Raw genomic sequence first — 18,204 nt, forward strand, 5'->3', positions numbered from 1 at the left:
CTCTCTCTGTCCTGGTAGCTCATGGCTCCTGAGCAAATCTGCAGCTGCCTCTACACTGTTCAGCCAGAATCACTGGGCTAGGCAACTGTGGTGGCTCTGCTTAGAAAATGTGGGCCACTGGCTCCTTGGAGCCCTGCAGATGGTCTGGTTCTTGCCCACTCCTGCATTCATGTTCACATTCACTCACATATGTTCTCACTCACTCTCTGCTCTGCGTTTTTACTTCAAGTCCAGTCCAGGTGGGAGCAAGTGGATGGGACTGCTAGCTACTCTGACACCATCTTCCTCCTCCCTGTATATGTTCTGTGAGTCTTTCCTTGTTAGATGTTTCCTTCTGTGGGATGAAGGGGCACAAAGATCATGTCTTCTATTATTTCCCCTTGAGGAGCAAAGCCCTTCGCATTGCCTAGGTGTAGGTTCTAGCTACATTTTAGTCCCAAGGAAATGAGTAGCCTATGGCTGTTGGTATATATTCCAACCTGCTGGACCAGTCCCTAAGGTGAATAGGGCCAGTGGGTGGTCATATTAGGCTTAGTTATGAAATAAAAGCAGCTAAGTGTTATTTTAGAGGAAGAATGAAACACATTAGTTTCCACAAAAGTTTTTTTTTTTTTTTTCTGAAAAGAATAATAAAGGCTTCGTGTTTAGGTGAGTGAATTAAGTTGTTAATAGTTATCAGATGAACACTACTCTTTCCTTATTTGGATGTATTCTGTGTACTTTTCTTGTTGGGAGCATAGACGGGAGATCCTAACCAACATTACCCTTAGTAGTCATAACTTGCATCTGTCTTTGTTCCTGCTGAGATGAGTTGGAGTTCTTTCTTCTGGAAGACCCATGGGGATGCTACTGTGGGGGTCACCATGGAAAACCAGAATTTTAACCAATTGTCATTGCAGCCTTGGGTCTCACTATTTCCAGTAGTGACCCTTATTAGGCAATGGTAAGAGTTGAATATTAGCTTTTAGGAGCAACAGAAGACTTTTCAGTTTCCATTCATTTTAGTGTATTTCTAATATGTTGTTGTGATCAATAGCTTTTATAAAGCCACTTATAATTACTGAGCCTCAGTTTTTACATCTATAAACTGGAGATACTAGCATAATCCTGTTTAGCATTGCCAAGGGGTGGGCAGCAAAATAGGGCAGACTAAATGGAATTCCTGAGACTTTCTATGTGACTTTTCCTGTGAATCAGCTTTTAACTTTGTGTGCCCATCCTTTGTTGGTATTCAAGCTTGCAGTCTCTTCTACTTCCCTCTCTGTAGGGCTCCATTATCCTAGATCTTCCAGAAGTACTTCACATTCTGGGAAGTTATGGTTCTCCCTCCTTCACCAGGAGGCTGGTTCCAAGGATGGGGACTGTATGCCTTTTGGCCCTCAGCCTGGTGAGATAATTACACATAACATTTACTAAATGCACATATGAATAAATGTATTTATGCATTACACTTCCCAGTGGCAGCTATAGAATTTAAAAGATGCCTCTTGGAGAAATTCTTAACACAAGAATGACAAACTTTGATGGTAGAAATTTTAGGCTGCATGACAAGCTTCCAAGTATAATAAATAAAAGGAATTGGGCAAGATAGTTGGGACTTTATGCATTTTACCAATGAGACAAACACATACTCAGTCTAGTTTCATGCAACATTGGAGAATTTCTGACCAGAGAGACCTAAAGAATTGGCAACAGGTGAGTATCACTTTCTGCAGGAGTGCTGAACATGTGAAAGATAAAGAGAGAAAGAAGTACACAAACACAGCTTAAATATTTCCTGTTTCTTTGTGTTTTAAGAACAGTCAAAGGACTTGGAAAAGACAGGTGTTTACAAGCAAGACTGAATGGCAGGTACGTGGCTCAGCTTCTGTGCTCTGAAGGGCAAACTGAAGGTCACCTTAAAGGTTCCTTGTGTAAGTTCCAGCAAAGCAGACTTAAAGATTATATGCGATAATTTGCTGCTCTTGTTGTGTTTATGCAAATGAACAGGATAAATTAAAACTGGACTTAATGCAGTTCCTTTAATGACAAGGAGGGTAATCTTAAGGAGAAAAATTGTGATTCAAGGAAAATCACAATACTCAGTGAAAGACTATAAACTAGTGCATCTGTCTTTAAAGTTTATTTTCATTTAAAGTTTGTTTTCATTTGTAAGTTAAATTAGGTCTGTGACATTATCAAAGATGCTTAATTTACAGGCAAGAAGAATATCAAATGCCTTGCAGCTGGATGTCTTCCCAATAAGACAGTCTTGCAGATCTAGAGACTGGTTTGTGGGTTATGTTGTGTAAATTAATATGTGTGTTTTTTATCATAGGACATAAGCCTATGATCTCATTACCTGAGTGATTGTCTGTACGCATAGGCCTCACTTAATCCTGCCTGCAGCGCTGCCTCCTGAGACTCAACAGTTTGGCTGAACTAAGTAGTTGGGTTGGTAAAGTATGGGGTGGTCTGTGGGCTTCACTTTAAAACTGGTTTCTCTTTTCTACCCTAATGGCCTGGACAGAAAGGGCCCAGAGGTCTGAGGGGTGAAACCTAAAATATTCCCCTCAGTCCAAACTAAGTATAGTGGACAAAAGGGCTTTGGACAGGTGTGAGGTGCCTTGCACACCTTCCTCCAAAGAAGCCTTTTCTTTTCTTTTCCTAATGTGGGACATCAAAAATTAATCCCTTCCCTTTGTCATCTAGTGGTTATGGTTTTAATGATGCCTTTTAACCCTGTTGCCAACCTGTTGCCAGCTTGTTAAACAAAGCATGCCATTGCACAGAGACAGCCAACTGACCTGGAGTCTGCAAGATCCTTCCCCATGTGGGAAGGCCACCCTCCCCTCTACACCCCCACACTTATTAGGGATTTCTGGACACAAGGGTAGGTAGGACAACAACCATGTCCAACTTGAAGCATCTAGAAGAGCTCAAGACCTTTGACCATTGTCCTTTATAAGATTATAAAGGGTCTTAAGTCTGAGAGGGGAGAATTGTTACAGAGTGGGGGTCCCACCCCAAAATAAATAAATTAATTAATTAATTTTAAAAAAAGAACTGTCAAGGTTTCATTTTTTATATAATCCACAGTTTCTCATGCCAAGCAGATGCAGAACATGGGTCTGAGTGATGGTAGTGAGCCAGTGGAATGTCCAGACCCTCAGTGCTTGAACCTCTCCCATCAAGAATGTGGCAGAAAGGTCACAGGTGACACTGACTGCTATTACAGCCCTCCTCCTACCAGCTCTTCACAGCCCATTAGAAAGTCCCCTATTGGTCAAAAAACAAGGAAGCCATCCTCTCTAACTCTCTCTCCCCTACCCCCACCCCCCAAAATAAAGATCGTGTCAGTTTCTGGAGTCCTATGTGCTATGTGTGTTGCCCAGAGTGACATTTGCCATGTTAATGGAGGCTAAGGTGTTCAGGATTCACTTGGCACTCTAGGCTGCTGTGTCCTCTTCACTCTCATTGTTCTTGGACTTGCAATCTATCCAGAGAGAGGGAGCTTTCTTTGGTCATGAACCTGCCTAACTGCTTGTCTACTGTAGGACACTCTGAGGGGTGGGACAGAAAGCAGGATGAATTGATAAGCTTGGTGTAACCATCACCAACTTGTCCATGTCCTGCCCCACAGTCGGGAGGCCCTTGTCAACAAAACACTAAATGATTAGCCTGAACATGCAGAAATGATGACCAAGGCACAGTCAGGCCCTCTTGTTGAATTAACAGTTCAGAAAAATGGAGTGATCACAGAAGAGCCACAGGGAAGGGACATACAGGGGACCCAACAATATCACTTCTACCAATTTTCTATCAACACCAATTTTTCTCAATGCCCACTATGCATCAAGTGTTCTACTAGGTACTAGGGACATAATGGTGACTAATACCCAGACTTTGCCCTTGAAAAGCTCTTATCTGGTAAGGGAACTTGATGTAGAAACCAACAGTGGTGCTGGATGGTAGAGAGGATGGTACTGAATCCAGGTTTGGATGCCTGCTGCCTGAAAGCCAAAAATTGAGAGCCAAGGAAAGTTGGTTTATTTAAGAGCCAGCAGCCTGTGAAGATGATGGACTAATGTCACAAAGACCATCTTAACATCTCAGTGCAGGCTGGGGTTTTTATGAGCGGGGAAGGAGAAGGCAGAACAAAGGAAACCAAAGGGAGGTCGGGGGTTGTGAGTTCTCTGTTGAGGGTGCTATGTGTGAGCCAGCAGTCTGCTCAATAACCATCTCAGAGCCAGGCAAGTGATGGTCCAGTTTTCACCATCCTGGTTTTACAATCGAAGGTGAGCAAATCTTCTGGAGCTGAAATACCTGAAGTCTGCTTCCTTTCCTCCTAGAATCCTTTAAACAAACAGGCTGTTTATCCATAGCTACATGTGAATTTACAGGTCAGCGTTTACAGAAACAACGTTAAAAGAATGGTTGGGTGGATTATAAGGATACTAATAAAATTGTTTGCAAAGAATAAAAGCTGCCCAGTGGTGACAGGAGATGATTTGATTTTAGGTGGTGGGCATACAGTGCAACATACAGATCATGTATCATAGAAATGTATACTTGAAGCCTATATGATCCTATTAACCAATATCACCCCAATAAATTTAATTAAAAATTTTTAAGTTGCCTGGAGGAGGGAGCAGTTATATTTGTTCAAGAAAGCTGTTTAGGAAAGACTCCAAAAGAAAGGGTTCTGTCTGAGTGGAGTTTTGAAGGATGAGTAGGGGTCTTCTAGGGCGCAGAGACATTTCTTGGCTGAGGAAACTGCATGGGTAAAGATCTTGAGACCTAGCTTGTTTGAAGGATTTCAAGTATTTCTTACTGCAGGTAGCCATGGAGTCAAGGGCAGGTTAGAGATTTAAGGCCAGTGCTTTACATGAGTTTCTGTAACCTTTGGACTTAATGATAAAACTGAGCGAGTTGTTTATTGATTTACCAGAGTATGAACTCAAGGGCGGTGGAAGTGGGAGTTTCTATGATGCTTTGCCAGCTGTCAAGCTGAGAGGTCACTTGCAGTTCAAGCACAGATGGCCTTACTACTGGTTGCAGTTTTGGCTCCACCCCCTCTCCCAGTATATAAACAGTCAGCCTCACTGAATATCCACTGGGTGGGGACAGAGATTCTGTGCACACAGGCCTGCTAAGAAGAGCACACTTTGCTACAAGGAAAACAGAGGAGAGAATCTTGGAGGAAAGTGGCCATGGACCTAATCCCAAGCTTTTCCACAGAAACCTGGATTCTCCTGGTTACCAGCCTGGTGCTCATCTATTTGTAAGTAACTGACCAGGCTCATGTTCTCTGTAATCATGAACTTGGGGAGCTCATCAGGCCCTCCTTTCCCTTAACTGTTTTAAAGGGGAAGTTGCTTAAGTGTTGTGGGCTACAAACACCAAAGGGGTTTTTATTGATCTTACCCTGATCTTTTGAAGCAGTAATACCCCATCTGCCCCCAACTCCCAATTTCTGTAGCCCGTAGGGTTTGGTGACATTTGCTCTGTGGGATGATTTTCTGATTTTCTGATTGACTGCCAGTCTGGGTAGGCCTAGACTAATTAACCAGAGTTCAGCAGAGGCAGATTAAAAACAATGGACTTCTGAGCAGTGGGATTCTCACCCCTTTTCCAGCTCTGGGGATCCTGGAGGCAGAAAGGAGTGGCCTAGGGTTTGTTTCATTATCTTCACCTTCCGAGTTCAGTGTCTGCTGCAAGAGATTTGTGCAAGGATTGGCCCTGTGTCATTGGAATTGTTCCTGTTCCCCTCTCCCACTGCCTGGCATAATTTACACCATGTGCCAGGGCGTACCCCAGACTGCCCCCTTTCCTTTCATACTAGCTCTTCCCTCTATTCAGTGTCTCTCCCCTGACACTCCCCTCCTCAGACTCAGTTCCATCACCCAATAATAGGCAGAACTATTGAACTATTCTCCCTACATGAGAAAGCTTCAGAGCAGAAGCTTGACAGAAATCTTGAAATTGTATTCCTTTGCTTCACCTTTATCTTCTAGTCTTTGGGGAGGGTTGCCATCATCATATAGATTTATTTTTCTCCAATATGAAATCTGATAACTGCCTGCACAGACATGAGGCCAAAAGTCCATTTGGATTTAAATATTTTTCCATTAAGTTACAGTACAGGAGGGTGAATCAAACCATCTAGCAGAGAAATTCCTTTCAAGGGTGGGATTCCTGGCATCATGGAGCAAGTTGGAAGAGGAGGTATTTTGAACATGTGGGTAGGGAAAGCCCTCTATATGTCCCATTTGACCTCTATCTCAATTTATCTTTCATTAAGAGTAGTAATCATGATGACATGAATATAGAAAATATTAACTTTGTTTCAATTCTATGAAAGAAATATGAATACAGGTATTGTGTCAACATGTTTACTGTCTGGTGACATTTTAAAATTTGTTGATAGTGTTTAATTTCATTCAATTTAATATTAGATTTCTTTTTTACTAAGATAAGACTCTTTCTAGCATGTTCTTTCTGATGGATAAAAAAGGGTTGTTGGTTTACAAAGGTGTGCAAATAACCTCAGACTTCTAGAATGATATCAGGAATATGAGTACATTGTACAAATATATAGATCTATGACCTAGATTGTATATCTGCTTTTTAAAATATATCTGCTCAGCCAGTTATTTTAATCTCACAGTGCAGGTACATAAGTGAAATTGTGAGCCAGTGATAAAAGAGGCATCCAGGTAGCAGTCTGGTAGGATTGCGAGGATATTTCTCCCAGATACTCTGGTCTCACAGGGCAGGAGGGTAGGCATCTCATCTGCTTGAAACCTGGGGATAGGGATACCATCTAAGTTAAATTGTGTGGTCTGTGTGGCAGTGGGCCTGTCACTAGATACTGTCACTGCTGGAAAAACAACTCTGTAGTCTTAGACACTGGTACAGCCTTGAGTCAATAGCTGTAGAGAGACAGTGCCACCTTATGGCAACACCATGTAAATGCAGTACAAATGATTGCCTTTCATTGTTATCCCCTTCAATTACACCAAAAACAGAATTACTTTACCAGAAAGAGGGAAGCTGGAAAGAAACCATGGAATTCACCCTGCCCACCCTCTGCCTTGTTATGGAACCATGTGAGTTTAGACATCAGACCAAATCACTTGAGGAAGTCATTGTTGCTGATACATTCACTTAAGTGCTTGGTTTCACTTGAGAGTTCATGTAACATGTTGAAAGTTCAGAAGCAGAAATGGGTTTAATTGATTTGCCATGGTTGTCATGGGAAAGGAAGGATTAACCAAGGGTACCCCAGATCTTGAGAGTCGGTGCACACAATTTCACCAACTTTCTGGAGGAAGGACCCAAACACCCACCTGGGCTTGGCTCAGGTGCCTCTGCTGTCTTTGAGCACAAGTCCTTTTATGCAAGTTTTCTGGGTTTATTTTATCATGTAATAAAAGATTTGCTGGAGTTGTACAAAATATTTTGGGACCTGTACTGCCTTAAAGACTAACTTCCAAAGAAGAGAAGACAAAGTTTTTTTTTTAAGTATATTTCTTGACTATGCTATTACAGTTGTCTCAATTTTGTCCCCTTTGTCCCCCTCCACCCAGTCCCCCCCTTCTCTCCAGTAATGTCCCCCTTTTAGTTCATGTCCATGAGTTGTGCATATAAGTTCTTTGGCTTCTCCATTTCCTTTATTATTCTTAATGTTCCCCTGTCTATTTTGTACCTACCAGTTATGGTTCTTATTCCTTGCACCTTTCCCCCATTCCCCTTCTTTCCCCTCCCAGCTGATAACCCTTCTTATGATCTCCTTATCTCTGCTTCTGTTCCTGTTCTAGTTGTTTGCTTAATTTGTTGTTTGCTTGTTTGCTTTAGATTCATTTGTTGATAGTTAGTTGTGAATTTGTTGTCATTTTAATGTTCATAGTTTTGATCTTCTTTTTATTAAATAAGTCCCTTTAACATTTCATATGATAAGGGCTTGGTGATGATGAACTCCTTTAGCTTTACCTTGTCTGGAAGCACTTTATCTGCCCTTCCATTCTAAATAATAGCTTTGCTGGATAGAGTAATCCTGGTTGTAGGTCCTTGCTTTTCATCAATTTAAATACTTGCTAGTCCCTTCTTGTCTGCAAAGTTTCTTTTGAGAAATCAGCTGAAAGTCTTATGGGAGTTCCTTTGTAGGTAACTCTCTTCTCTTGCTGCTTAAGAGTCTCTCCTTATCTTTAACCTTTGGCATTTTAATTATATGTCTTGGTGTGGTCCTCTTCGGGTCCAACTTGTTTGGGATTCTCTGTGCTTCCTGGACTTGTATGTCTATTTCCTTTGTCGAATTTGGGAAGGTTTCCTTCATTATTTTTTCAAATAAATTTTTAATTTCTTGCTCTTCCTCTTCTTCTGGAACCTCTATGATTTGGAGGTTTGTATGTTTAAAGTTGTCCTAGAGGTTCCTAAACCTCTCCTTTTTTTCTTTTTTTTTAAATATGCTTGATTGATTATGCTGTTACAGTTGTCCCAATTTCTTTTCCCTTTGTTCCCCTCCACCCAGTGACACCCCTCCCTCCAGTTGTCCCCCCCCCGCTTAGTCCATGCCCATTGGTTGTGCATATAGTTCTTCTCAACAACTTCCTGTCTACTCCACTCCCTCCTACTATGCTTCTTAATTTCTATACCATCTCCCTCCCTTTCCCCCCTTCCCACTCCCTGCTGACCTCCCCACAATATGTTCCCCATGCCTATAATTCTTTTCGCACTCTCACTGCCTAATTTGCCTTTGTTTCAGTTCCTTAGCTTCTGTTGTTGATTGTGTGATACAGTTTTCATTTTAATGTTTATAGTTTTGATCTTCTTTCTCCTAAACAAGTCCCTTTAACGTTTCATGTAACAGTGGTTTGGATCTGATGAACTCCTTTAGTTTTACTTTGTCCTGGAAGCACTTTCTCTGCCCTTCTATTCTAAATGACAGTTTCACTGGATAGAATAATCGTGGTTGTAGGCTTTTGCTTTTCATTACTTTGAATATTTCTTGCTGGTCCCTTCTTGCCTGCAGAGTTTCTTTTGAGAAATCAGCTGATAGTCTTATTGGGGCCCCTTTGTACATAATTCTCTTCTCTCTTACTGCTTTTAAGATTCTCTCTTTATCCTTAATTTCTGATATTTTGATTATAATGTGTCTTGGTGTGCTTCTCCCTGGGTCCAGTTTATTTGGAACTCTCTGTGCTTCCTGGACCTGTAAGTCTATTTTCTTCCCCAAGTTAGGGAAGTTCTGCTTCATTATTTTTTCCACATAATTTTTCAGTTTCTAGTTTTTCTTCTTCACCTTCTGGCAACCCTATGATTCAGATGTTGGCCTGCTTATAGCTGTCCCATAGGTTTCTGAGTCTCTCCTCATTTTCCTCACTTTTTGTTTCCTCTTTCTGCACTGGTTGACTGTTTGTTCCTTCCCTGTGTTTCATTTGTTGAGTTGATCCCTGGTTTTCTTGCCGTCACAACTAGTTTCATATGTATTTTTGTTGATTTCAGCAGGACTAGCCTTCATTCCTTCCCTGTCTTGTTTAAGATCTGCTGTTAGATCTGTAAGCATTTTTATAACCAAAGCTCTGAACTGTGCCTCAGGAAGATTTCCTACCTGCTGAGCTCTTAGATTAGATATTTGCTGTCTGGTCAGCTGCGTTACTGGGACCTCTGTCATTGATATGTGCCATCCTGACAGTTTTGTGTTTACCTTTGCTTCCTGGGCAGGGCTGTCACACCTCCTACATTATAAGGGGTGGAGCACCGTGCACTCATCACAACCAGGTGACCCTTCTCACTGCACTGTGGGGTTTTCTGCAGGGGTAGGGGTCAAGACGGATTTCTGCCATTCACTCTCTGCTGAGAGATGAGGAGCCTCCTCCGCCGCCCCCACCCACTCTGGGCCTCACAGTCCAAGGCAATGGGGGTCTGCCTTCCCCAGCATTGGAATCACAAGCTGATTGGTCTGGTCTGCAACCGGGGATGCTCCCCAGGTGCTTCTCACCTCCCCTTAAATACGGGTGTCTGTGCTTACCACCATCCCACCACCATCACCACTGCTGCCACCACCAGCACAACTTGACCTCTCCGCCCCAGCTTTTCCCCTCCTACTCGTCCAGATGAGCACCACTTCTTTATAACTTCATACGTTGGATTTCCATTTATTTTCTGGAGCTTCTGGTTATTTCTGGTTTTGTGGTAGTTGTATTCCTTCTTAATTGTGGACGGAGACAGAGCGTGTCTGTCTAGGCCTCCATCTTGGCTGGAAGTCTCTCTCTTCATTTTTTTCAATTCTTGTTTCTTCATTCTGTACTGGTTGACTGCTTATTTATTCTTTATGTTCCAATACATTGATTTCAACCCTGGTTTCCTTGCCTTCACTATTGGTTCAGTGTGGATTTTTCTTCATTTCACTTAGTGTAGTCTTCACTTCTTCCCAGAAGTGATGGTTCCCAGAGTGGGTGGGTTTGCTTACATTCTAGGACCAAGAGAGTCCTCTAAACAGACTCTCCTCAGAGATGGGAAGTTTCTTTCACCACCCCAACCCCCACTGGTTTTACAGCCAGAAGCTAGGAGTCTTTATTTTACTGATGCTAGAACTGTGAGCTGTATGGCCTGGCCTGGGGCAGGGATCGCACCTCAGGTGTCCCTCCCAGCTTATATAATGTATGACTGCATCTTCCACCAGCTGGCTACAGCTGCTGCCTTGCCACCACTGCTGCCACACTGCATCCTCTCTGCCCCAGCTCCCTGTCTCCACCCCTTTTACGTGTCTGGATAAATATTACTTCTTTAAATCTTTGGTTGTTGGGCTTCCATACAGTTTGATTTTCTGGCAGTTCTGTTTTGTGTGTGTGTGTGTGTGTGTGTGTTTTGTCTTGAGGTAGTTGTAATCCTTATGGTTGTGCGAGGAGACAAAGCATGTCTACCTATACCTCCATCTTGGACAGAAGCCACACTTTCATTCTTTTTTTTTTTAAGTATATTTTATTGATGATGTTGTTACAGTAGTCCCAATTTTTCCCCTTTGCTCCCCTATGCCCAGTACACCCCTTCCCTCCAGCAGTCCCACCCCCCCTTAGTTCATGTTCATGAGTTCTGCATGTAAGTTCTTTGGCTTCACCATTTCTTATATTATTCTTAACTTCCCCCTGTCTATTTTGTACCAAACAATTATACTTCTTCATCCCTGCACCATTTCCCCATTTCTCCTCCTTCCCCCTCCCAGCTGACAACCCTCCAAATGATCCCCATACCTTTGATTCTGTTCCTATTCTGGTTTGCTTAGTTGGATTTTGTTTTTATTTTTTAGATTCAGTTGTTGATAGTTGTGAGTTTGTCATTTTAAGGTTCATAATTTTGATTTTCTTTTTCTTAAGTAAGTTCCTTTGACATTTCATATAATAATAGCTTGGTAGTGATGAACTCTTTTAGCTTTACCTTGTCTGGGAAGCACTTTATCTGCCCTTCCATTCTAAATGATAGCTTTTCTGGATAGAGTAATTGTGGTTGTAAGTCCTTGCTTTTCATCACTTTGAATACTTCTTGCCAGCCCCTTCTTGCCTGCAAAGTTGCTTTTGAGACATTAGCTGATAGTCTTATGCACCCCTTTGTAGGTAACTCTGTTTTTCTCTTGCTGCTTTTACGATTACAGTATTCCCTCACTTATCATGGGTATTACATTCCAGACACCCCCCACCCCCCGTGAAATAGGAACCTTAAATTTATTCGACACTCTTAAACCTATGTAACTTTGACAACATACGTATACAGTACTGCGAAATCCCGCGATATAGCAAAAAAATCCACGATAAATAATTAAATATAAAATTTTTAAAAATCCAGGGATACAGTGAGGCCATGATAAGTGAACCACAATATAGTGAGGGACTACTGTATCTCTTTTTCTTTAATGTTTGGCATTTTAATTATTATGTGTCTTGGTGTGGTCCTTTTTGGGTCTAGCTTTTTTGGGGCTCTCTGTGCTTTCTGGACTTGTATGTCTATTTCCTTTGCCAAATTTGGGAAGTTTTATTTCATTATTTTCTCACATAGGCTTTTGATTTCTTGCTATTCCTCTTCTTCCGGCACCCCTATGGCTTGGATGTTGGCACATTTAAAGTTGTCCCAGAGGTTCTTAAGCCTCTCCTCATTTTTTTCAATTCTTGTTCCTTCATTATTTACTGGTTGCCTGTTTTTTTTCTTCCTTGTGTTCCAAATCATTGATTTGAACCCTGGGTTCTTTTCCTTCGCCACTGGTTTTGTATGGATTTTCCTTTGTTTCATTTAGCATAGACTTCGCTTCTTCCCTTACGTGTTTGCCATACTCAAGCATACTTGTCAAGTCTATGAGTATCTTTATCACCAGTGTTTTGAACTCTGCATCTGCTAGGTTGGCTATCTCCTCATCTGTGAGGTTGGCTATCTCCTCGTCGCTTATTTCTCCCACTATAACCTTGATCCATTCCTCTATCTGGGCCATATTTCTCTGTCTCCTCATCTTGACAAGCTCCTGTATTTGTCTCTATGTCTTAGGTAGAGCTGTTGTATCTGTTACATTGTGAGGGGTAGAGCCTTAGGTATTCGTCAGTACAGGGCAACCCATTTCACCATGCTGTGGTTCTGTATGTGGAGGAGGGGTTCGAGAGGGGACAATGCTGCCTGCCCAACACTTGCCCCTTCTCCAGCCACCTCTCCCATCTCCATATGGGACAGGTGCCTCTCCAGCTGCTGCCCTGGCCGTCGTTCCCAGAGTTGGTGGGTCTGCAGACATTCTAGGACCATGGGGGCCCCTTAAACAAGTGGACTGTGCTGAAAGATCGGCAGTCCCTTCCTCCACCCCAACCCCCACTGTTTTGCACAGTCAGAAGCAATGAGGCTTTATTTTCCCCAGCTCTGGGACAGTGAGCTGCTCAGTCTGATCTGTTGTTGTGAGCAGTCCCCAGGTGTCCCTCCCTACTTTTTAAAACGTGACTGCGCTTTCTGCCAGCCCACTGCCACTCGCTACTGCTGCTGCCAACCCACTGCATCCTCTCTGCCCCGGCTCCACCCCTCCCACCTGTCTGGTTGAGCATCTCTTCCTCATACCTTTGTCCATTGGATTTCCATGCAGCTTGACCTTCTGGAACTTTTGGTTGTCTCCAGCCCCAAGGCAGTTGCATTCCTTCCTAGTTGTGAAGGGAGATGCAGCATGTCTGTCTAGGCCTCTGTCTTCCACACCTTCATTCTTGAAAAGAGATTGTGAGGGTCTTTAGGTCCCAGTGTCTAGGGCTCAGGTCGCAGGTCCCAGGGTCCAGCAGCACCCACACGCGCACCAGATGCAAGGACCCCCAGAGCCCCACAAAAGTTCAGCCCTTTGCGTTGGACAGGAATCAAATTCTGGTCAACTGTTTAGAAGGCAGCCATGCTCACCACTATACCACCAACGCCATGCAGCAAGGCTCTGGGTTAGACACTGATCTCATCTCTCACCATCGCCGCCAGCCACCCAAACCCTCCAGGATGCTTTGCTCTTTCAATTGCCCAAAGCTCCGAAGAGACAAAGTTTTAATTTAAATTTCTGAAACATATTTTATGTTATATAGCACATATTTTGCTATGAATAGGATGGTACAGAAGTTTGGAAGGTCCCTTTTAGCTGAAAGTGCTTGTTGGGCATGTTCAACCATTATGAAGAACCTACTTTTTAGCCACATTTTTCTGATTTGCCTCCATGGGGTGAGTCTTATAGGCCTAGCAAATTCATCCTTAAAATGGTTTCCAGCAGCCTCTTTCCTCAGCCTTTCTTTGTTTTCCACTCTTAAATCACTCAGTAACACTGGAGTGGGATGCCTTGCAAGGATTTAGAACCCCCAGGTGTGAAACCCTACACATGACACATGAAAGAGGAGTTGCAGGCAAGCATACCATGGGAAGCACCAGCCTGAATGGGATTTTGAGATAGTTGACACACTGAAGCAGTAAACTAACTGCTTTCTGACTGGCCATCTTGAAAAAATGAATGAACCTGGCACTTAGCTTAGCAGGTGAGCATTACAGGCTGAAGGACCAGATACCACGAGGAGAAGAATGGTCTGGAAATGGACTCTTTACTCATTGGTCCCTTTACACAGTTTCAGTCAGGAAAAATATTGGTCAATCACTCTTCTCTAGAGCTCAAGTCAATCAAATTGTCTCACAACAGAGACTTGGGTGTAGCTGAAAGGTACTCATATTTCTACAAGGCCAGTGGAAGCTTTGAATAGTTTTCATTCTGTAGGTAATATCACTGGAGCTATTACAAGACCTTTTATAATGGTATACAACTATTTAAGAAGAGCTAGATCGTAAAACAGGGTCAGGTCATAAAGGGAAGTAAAGCTTAAAAGTCACTGAGCAAACTGTAAGGACAATGTCTTGGTAGGCTCATAGTAACTCTGCTTTTGAGTGGATGCAGTTAAGCAAAATATCATCACTGGAGCAGAATTTTTTTTTGTGTGTACATAGGATTAGAATCTCAAAGTCATTACAGAGTCACCTTACTAAAAAAAATGACTGAATTTTTTAGAAATATTCCAACCTGAACCTTTCAGGGACACTCACATTTGGAAACATTTATCAAGTATTCACTCTGGGATTGGGTCCATGAAACTTCAGCTGCTTTTTTCTAATTATCATTACTTTTTGTGGGTTTCATAGTGGAAATAGGAAAAGAGATGACAAGTGAATGTAATTATTGCTGTTGGAGTTGCTGTTATTATCAATTGCCTACATGTTCATTCCCTGGCTTGACTGTTCCAGTTCTGAGTCAGCCTCAGCATCTATTCCATTAATTCCATAACCTGGTTTTCTCCTTAATTTTAAAGATATGGGACCTATACACATGGAACTTTTAAGAAGCTGGGAATTCCTGGGCCAACACCCCTGCCCTTTGCGGGAACTGTTCTGAGCTACCGTAATGTAAGTGTTGTTTGAGCTTCCTCTTCTGCTTCTCATGATTGCAAATTGCAGCTGAGTTCCACAATAAAAGGGCCATCCTTGAGAGGAGGTTCTGAGGTTTCACACTTTCCAGAAAGGGCACCATAGGCCTCATGCTTTGCAGGGCCAGATTTACCCCAGGGCTCTAGGTCAGCTGTTTGGAGCCTCAGGTTTTGCCTCAGTTGGGCAGCAGAGCTCTCTGGCTGATTCAGGACATGACTTAATGTTCCAACTTGTGAGCATCCAGAGTAACATTTTCTTTCTTTGAAGTACAGGTTCCCAGGAAGATATCATCATACTTAGTATTAGGAGAAAAGCATGAAAGAGTGCCTGGGGTGCCTCATGAAGCTGGATATGCTAGAGTCAGACTTTCCTGTTCATAGGATATCCTCTGGGTAGCCTTTTTGTTTTTTGTTTTTGCTTCCTCCTGGACAGCTGCAAAACTTCAGTGTATGAGGCAGTCCAAGCATTCACCATTGGGTAATTTGCATATATGTCCTGGAATTCTCTCAAGAATGGCTAAATCCCTGTTGTTATTTCCATGGCTCTAACTCACCCTTTAGTTCCCAAGATGTCTTTGTGGGACTTGAGAGATGGAACAAGAGCTTTCTGCTTTACTTCTCTGTGCTCAAAGGAGGCACCTTATTGCTGAGTCTGAGAGGGAGTGGGTATGACTGAAGTAAGACGGTGCTTGTCTATCAACTTTAGATATTTAACCTCTAAATGAGTTCTGTGGGTTTAAAAAAAATAGAAGCAGAGTTACTTACACAAAGCCAATAGAAAGAAGATGATTTGACAAAGTTATTAAAAATTTAGTTTATCTGAATGGAATGAACTCAGTGACGCATGGACTGTGAATTTTGGTAAAGTCGCTGTGGTTCATTTAGTCCTGATGCTTCGCCCAGGGCCTGACCCTTGGATGGAAAGCTATGAGCTCTCATTCACTGGGTCAGCAGGCAGAGCCTGTGTGCAGGCTGCTCTCTGCCTCCGATTTTCTTTCCTGCAAGGAAGAGGCTTGTTTCTCAGATTCTAATGCTCCTGGCTGAGGTCTCAATGCCTCTCTTAATCTAAGAACTTCCCATACTTTTTGCCTCCGATAAGGCAATAGTTTCCTTTACACCTTTCCCAGATCAACTCCTTATAGATGCCCCTGGAGACCCACATTTCTGGAACTTTTTTTGCTTAGTTAAAAGATCATATATCACAGCTGAAATCAGCAATAGGAAGATGTGGGTTTTTTGTTTTTTGTTTTTTGTTAATTACAGAAGTGAAAACTCAGAGAAAGTGTTTTAATTTGCTCTCCCCTGTGGAGTGCTGGCATCTCTCCATCTTTTCTGTGTTGATCTGGAAAACTGGGAAGTCAGTCACTTTGCCATTCATTCATTCACTCACTCACTTTCTCAGTCAACCAACACACCTCATACTTACTTAAATCTGCTAGACTACAAGAGGTCACTGGTGTCTTAAACTTCCACATTCTGTTAGAATTCCAGAGAGGGCTCATGAGTAAAATGAAAAGATACTTAACCAGGAGATCAAGGAGTACACAGGCCACTCTTACTCTCTCTTGGCTTTAGCTCTGGAGTCTATGGAGGTAATAATTCTGGGGGTTATGAGATTTTTAAAGACGACACAGGCACAACAAAAGCCCTTCCAAAAGACAAGGAGTAACTTCGTAACATAGACAAGGGTAAATCAAGTACCCACACTACTTGGAGAAAATTCAAGAGTGATTTTAAGTTCTCCATTTCAAATATCTCCTCTATTTTCTCTCTGTTCCCCCAAGGCACCACTGAATAAGAGCTTCCCTCCATCAGCCAGTGAAATACTGTAAGCCTGAGTTCATGGGATTTGAGTCCTTTTGGTTCCAGTTAGAGGTAGAGGTCTGTACATTCAGATTAATAATCTGATTTTGTTTTTTCCTTGCAGGGTTTTGTGGATTTTGACCAAAGATGTTTTAAAAAGTATGGGAAAATATGGGGGTGAGTATTCGGGAGACTCCCATTGGATAGACTTGTTGCTCTGATGAGGGCTCCATGGTGTGGGTGGCAATCTCAGCCCAGAGCCTCTTACCTGTTGTAAAGCTTTTGAAGGCTTGTCCTACCAGGGAATCTCAGATGTCACCAGGTGGCCAGGTCTGAGTTTCAGGTTGTCATTACTCTCCAGACCTCGATGGCCTAGAGACTTCTGGCATAACTTTCTGTTCAGTGTCTCATTACCCCCCTCTTCTCCATTTTTCCTCCCTTAGGTCTCCTTTCATTGGATGGAATGCATTATTTCAGACCTTCTAATATATGCCTGTTATAACTCCTTTCCCACACAGTTGACTATTAATTAAAAGCCACAATTCTTACTTTTAAATTTGGATTTGTTATGTCCTTTGGAAAAAGGACTGTGGGTATAAGTAAGAAGAATGGGAAACCATATCTTTTCAGCTTTTTCTTTTTTACCTTCTCTGCAAATATGGAGTTTGGGTTTTAAAAAGCATTTTAAGCCAGGACTTCTCAGTGGAGGTTTAGTTTATATAATTATTGCTTTGTCTACCCTGATCTACTAACTTGGAAGATATGTAGACTATTTCTAAACCACATTGTTCCCTGGTATGCTGATGGACTGGAGAATTTTGTAAAGTGGCCCCAGCCAGTTGCAGCAGCCGTTCCTGTTTGGAGCCGCTGGAGGGGTGGTGAGAGAGGCAGGAGAGGGATTGCGCTGCTGCTCACAGATGTCACCTACGTGGAGCCTGAGGCCCACTTAGGACCCATATGTAGAATAATTATAAGTAATGAAAAGAAAATATTTTAAATGAATTGTACATTCTCCTCTGTATTTTTAATTCTCTTTGTCCTTTGTTTTAAATATCTCTTAACTTGATTCTACCCAGGACTTCTATTTTAATTGTTAAAATATCTCCTTTAGGCAACTGTAAACTACTAATCAAATTTTAGAAAATAGGGCAAAGAAATCATTAATACTCCTGCTATATCTTTTTGAGCATTCCAAGTCTTTTATATTTGCAGACACATTTTTACATATTTGTGATAAGTTTGTCTACACTTTTCATCAAATAGTCTGTCATATGCATTTTTATGTTTTTGATATATCTTCAAAGGTGTTTTTTTTTTTTTTTTTTTTTTTACTTTCTATTGTATTTTTTCCATTACCAAAAGTGCATTTTTTAAGTGACCGAGTGGATAGGTTCTCCTTATTTTTTATGTTCTCAGATAATTTACTTGCCTTTATCTACTCACTAATTTCCTTTTTGATAAGGAA

At 42.1% G+C, this 18,204-nt stretch overlaps 1 protein-coding gene across 1 annotated transcript in view; it reads left to right on the forward strand.

Annotated features, from left to right (window-relative positions):
• Nucleotides 1-5,087: 5,087 nt before the first annotated feature.
• LOC150008970 (cytochrome P450 3A12-like) overlaps nt 5,088-18,204 on the forward strand; it is a 42,704-nt gene continuing 29,587 nt past the window's right edge. Inside the window, exons 1-3 of the mRNA XM_090276690.1 lie at nt 5,088-5,263; nt 14,823-14,916; nt 16,864-16,916. Coding sequence (XP_090132816.1) covers nt 5,193-5,263; nt 14,823-14,916; nt 16,864-16,916 — 218 coding nt within the window. The 5' untranslated portion in view covers nt 5,088-5,192. The remainder of the gene's footprint in view (nt 5,264-14,822; nt 14,917-16,863; nt 16,917-18,204) is intronic.

The sequence above is a fragment of the Furipterus horrens genome, unplaced genomic scaffold (assembly GCF_987537825.1).
Source record: "Furipterus horrens unplaced genomic scaffold, mFurHor1.1.pri manual_scaffold_5, whole genome shotgun sequence".
NCBI lineage: Eukaryota > Metazoa > Chordata > Mammalia > Chiroptera > Furipteridae > Furipterus > Furipterus horrens.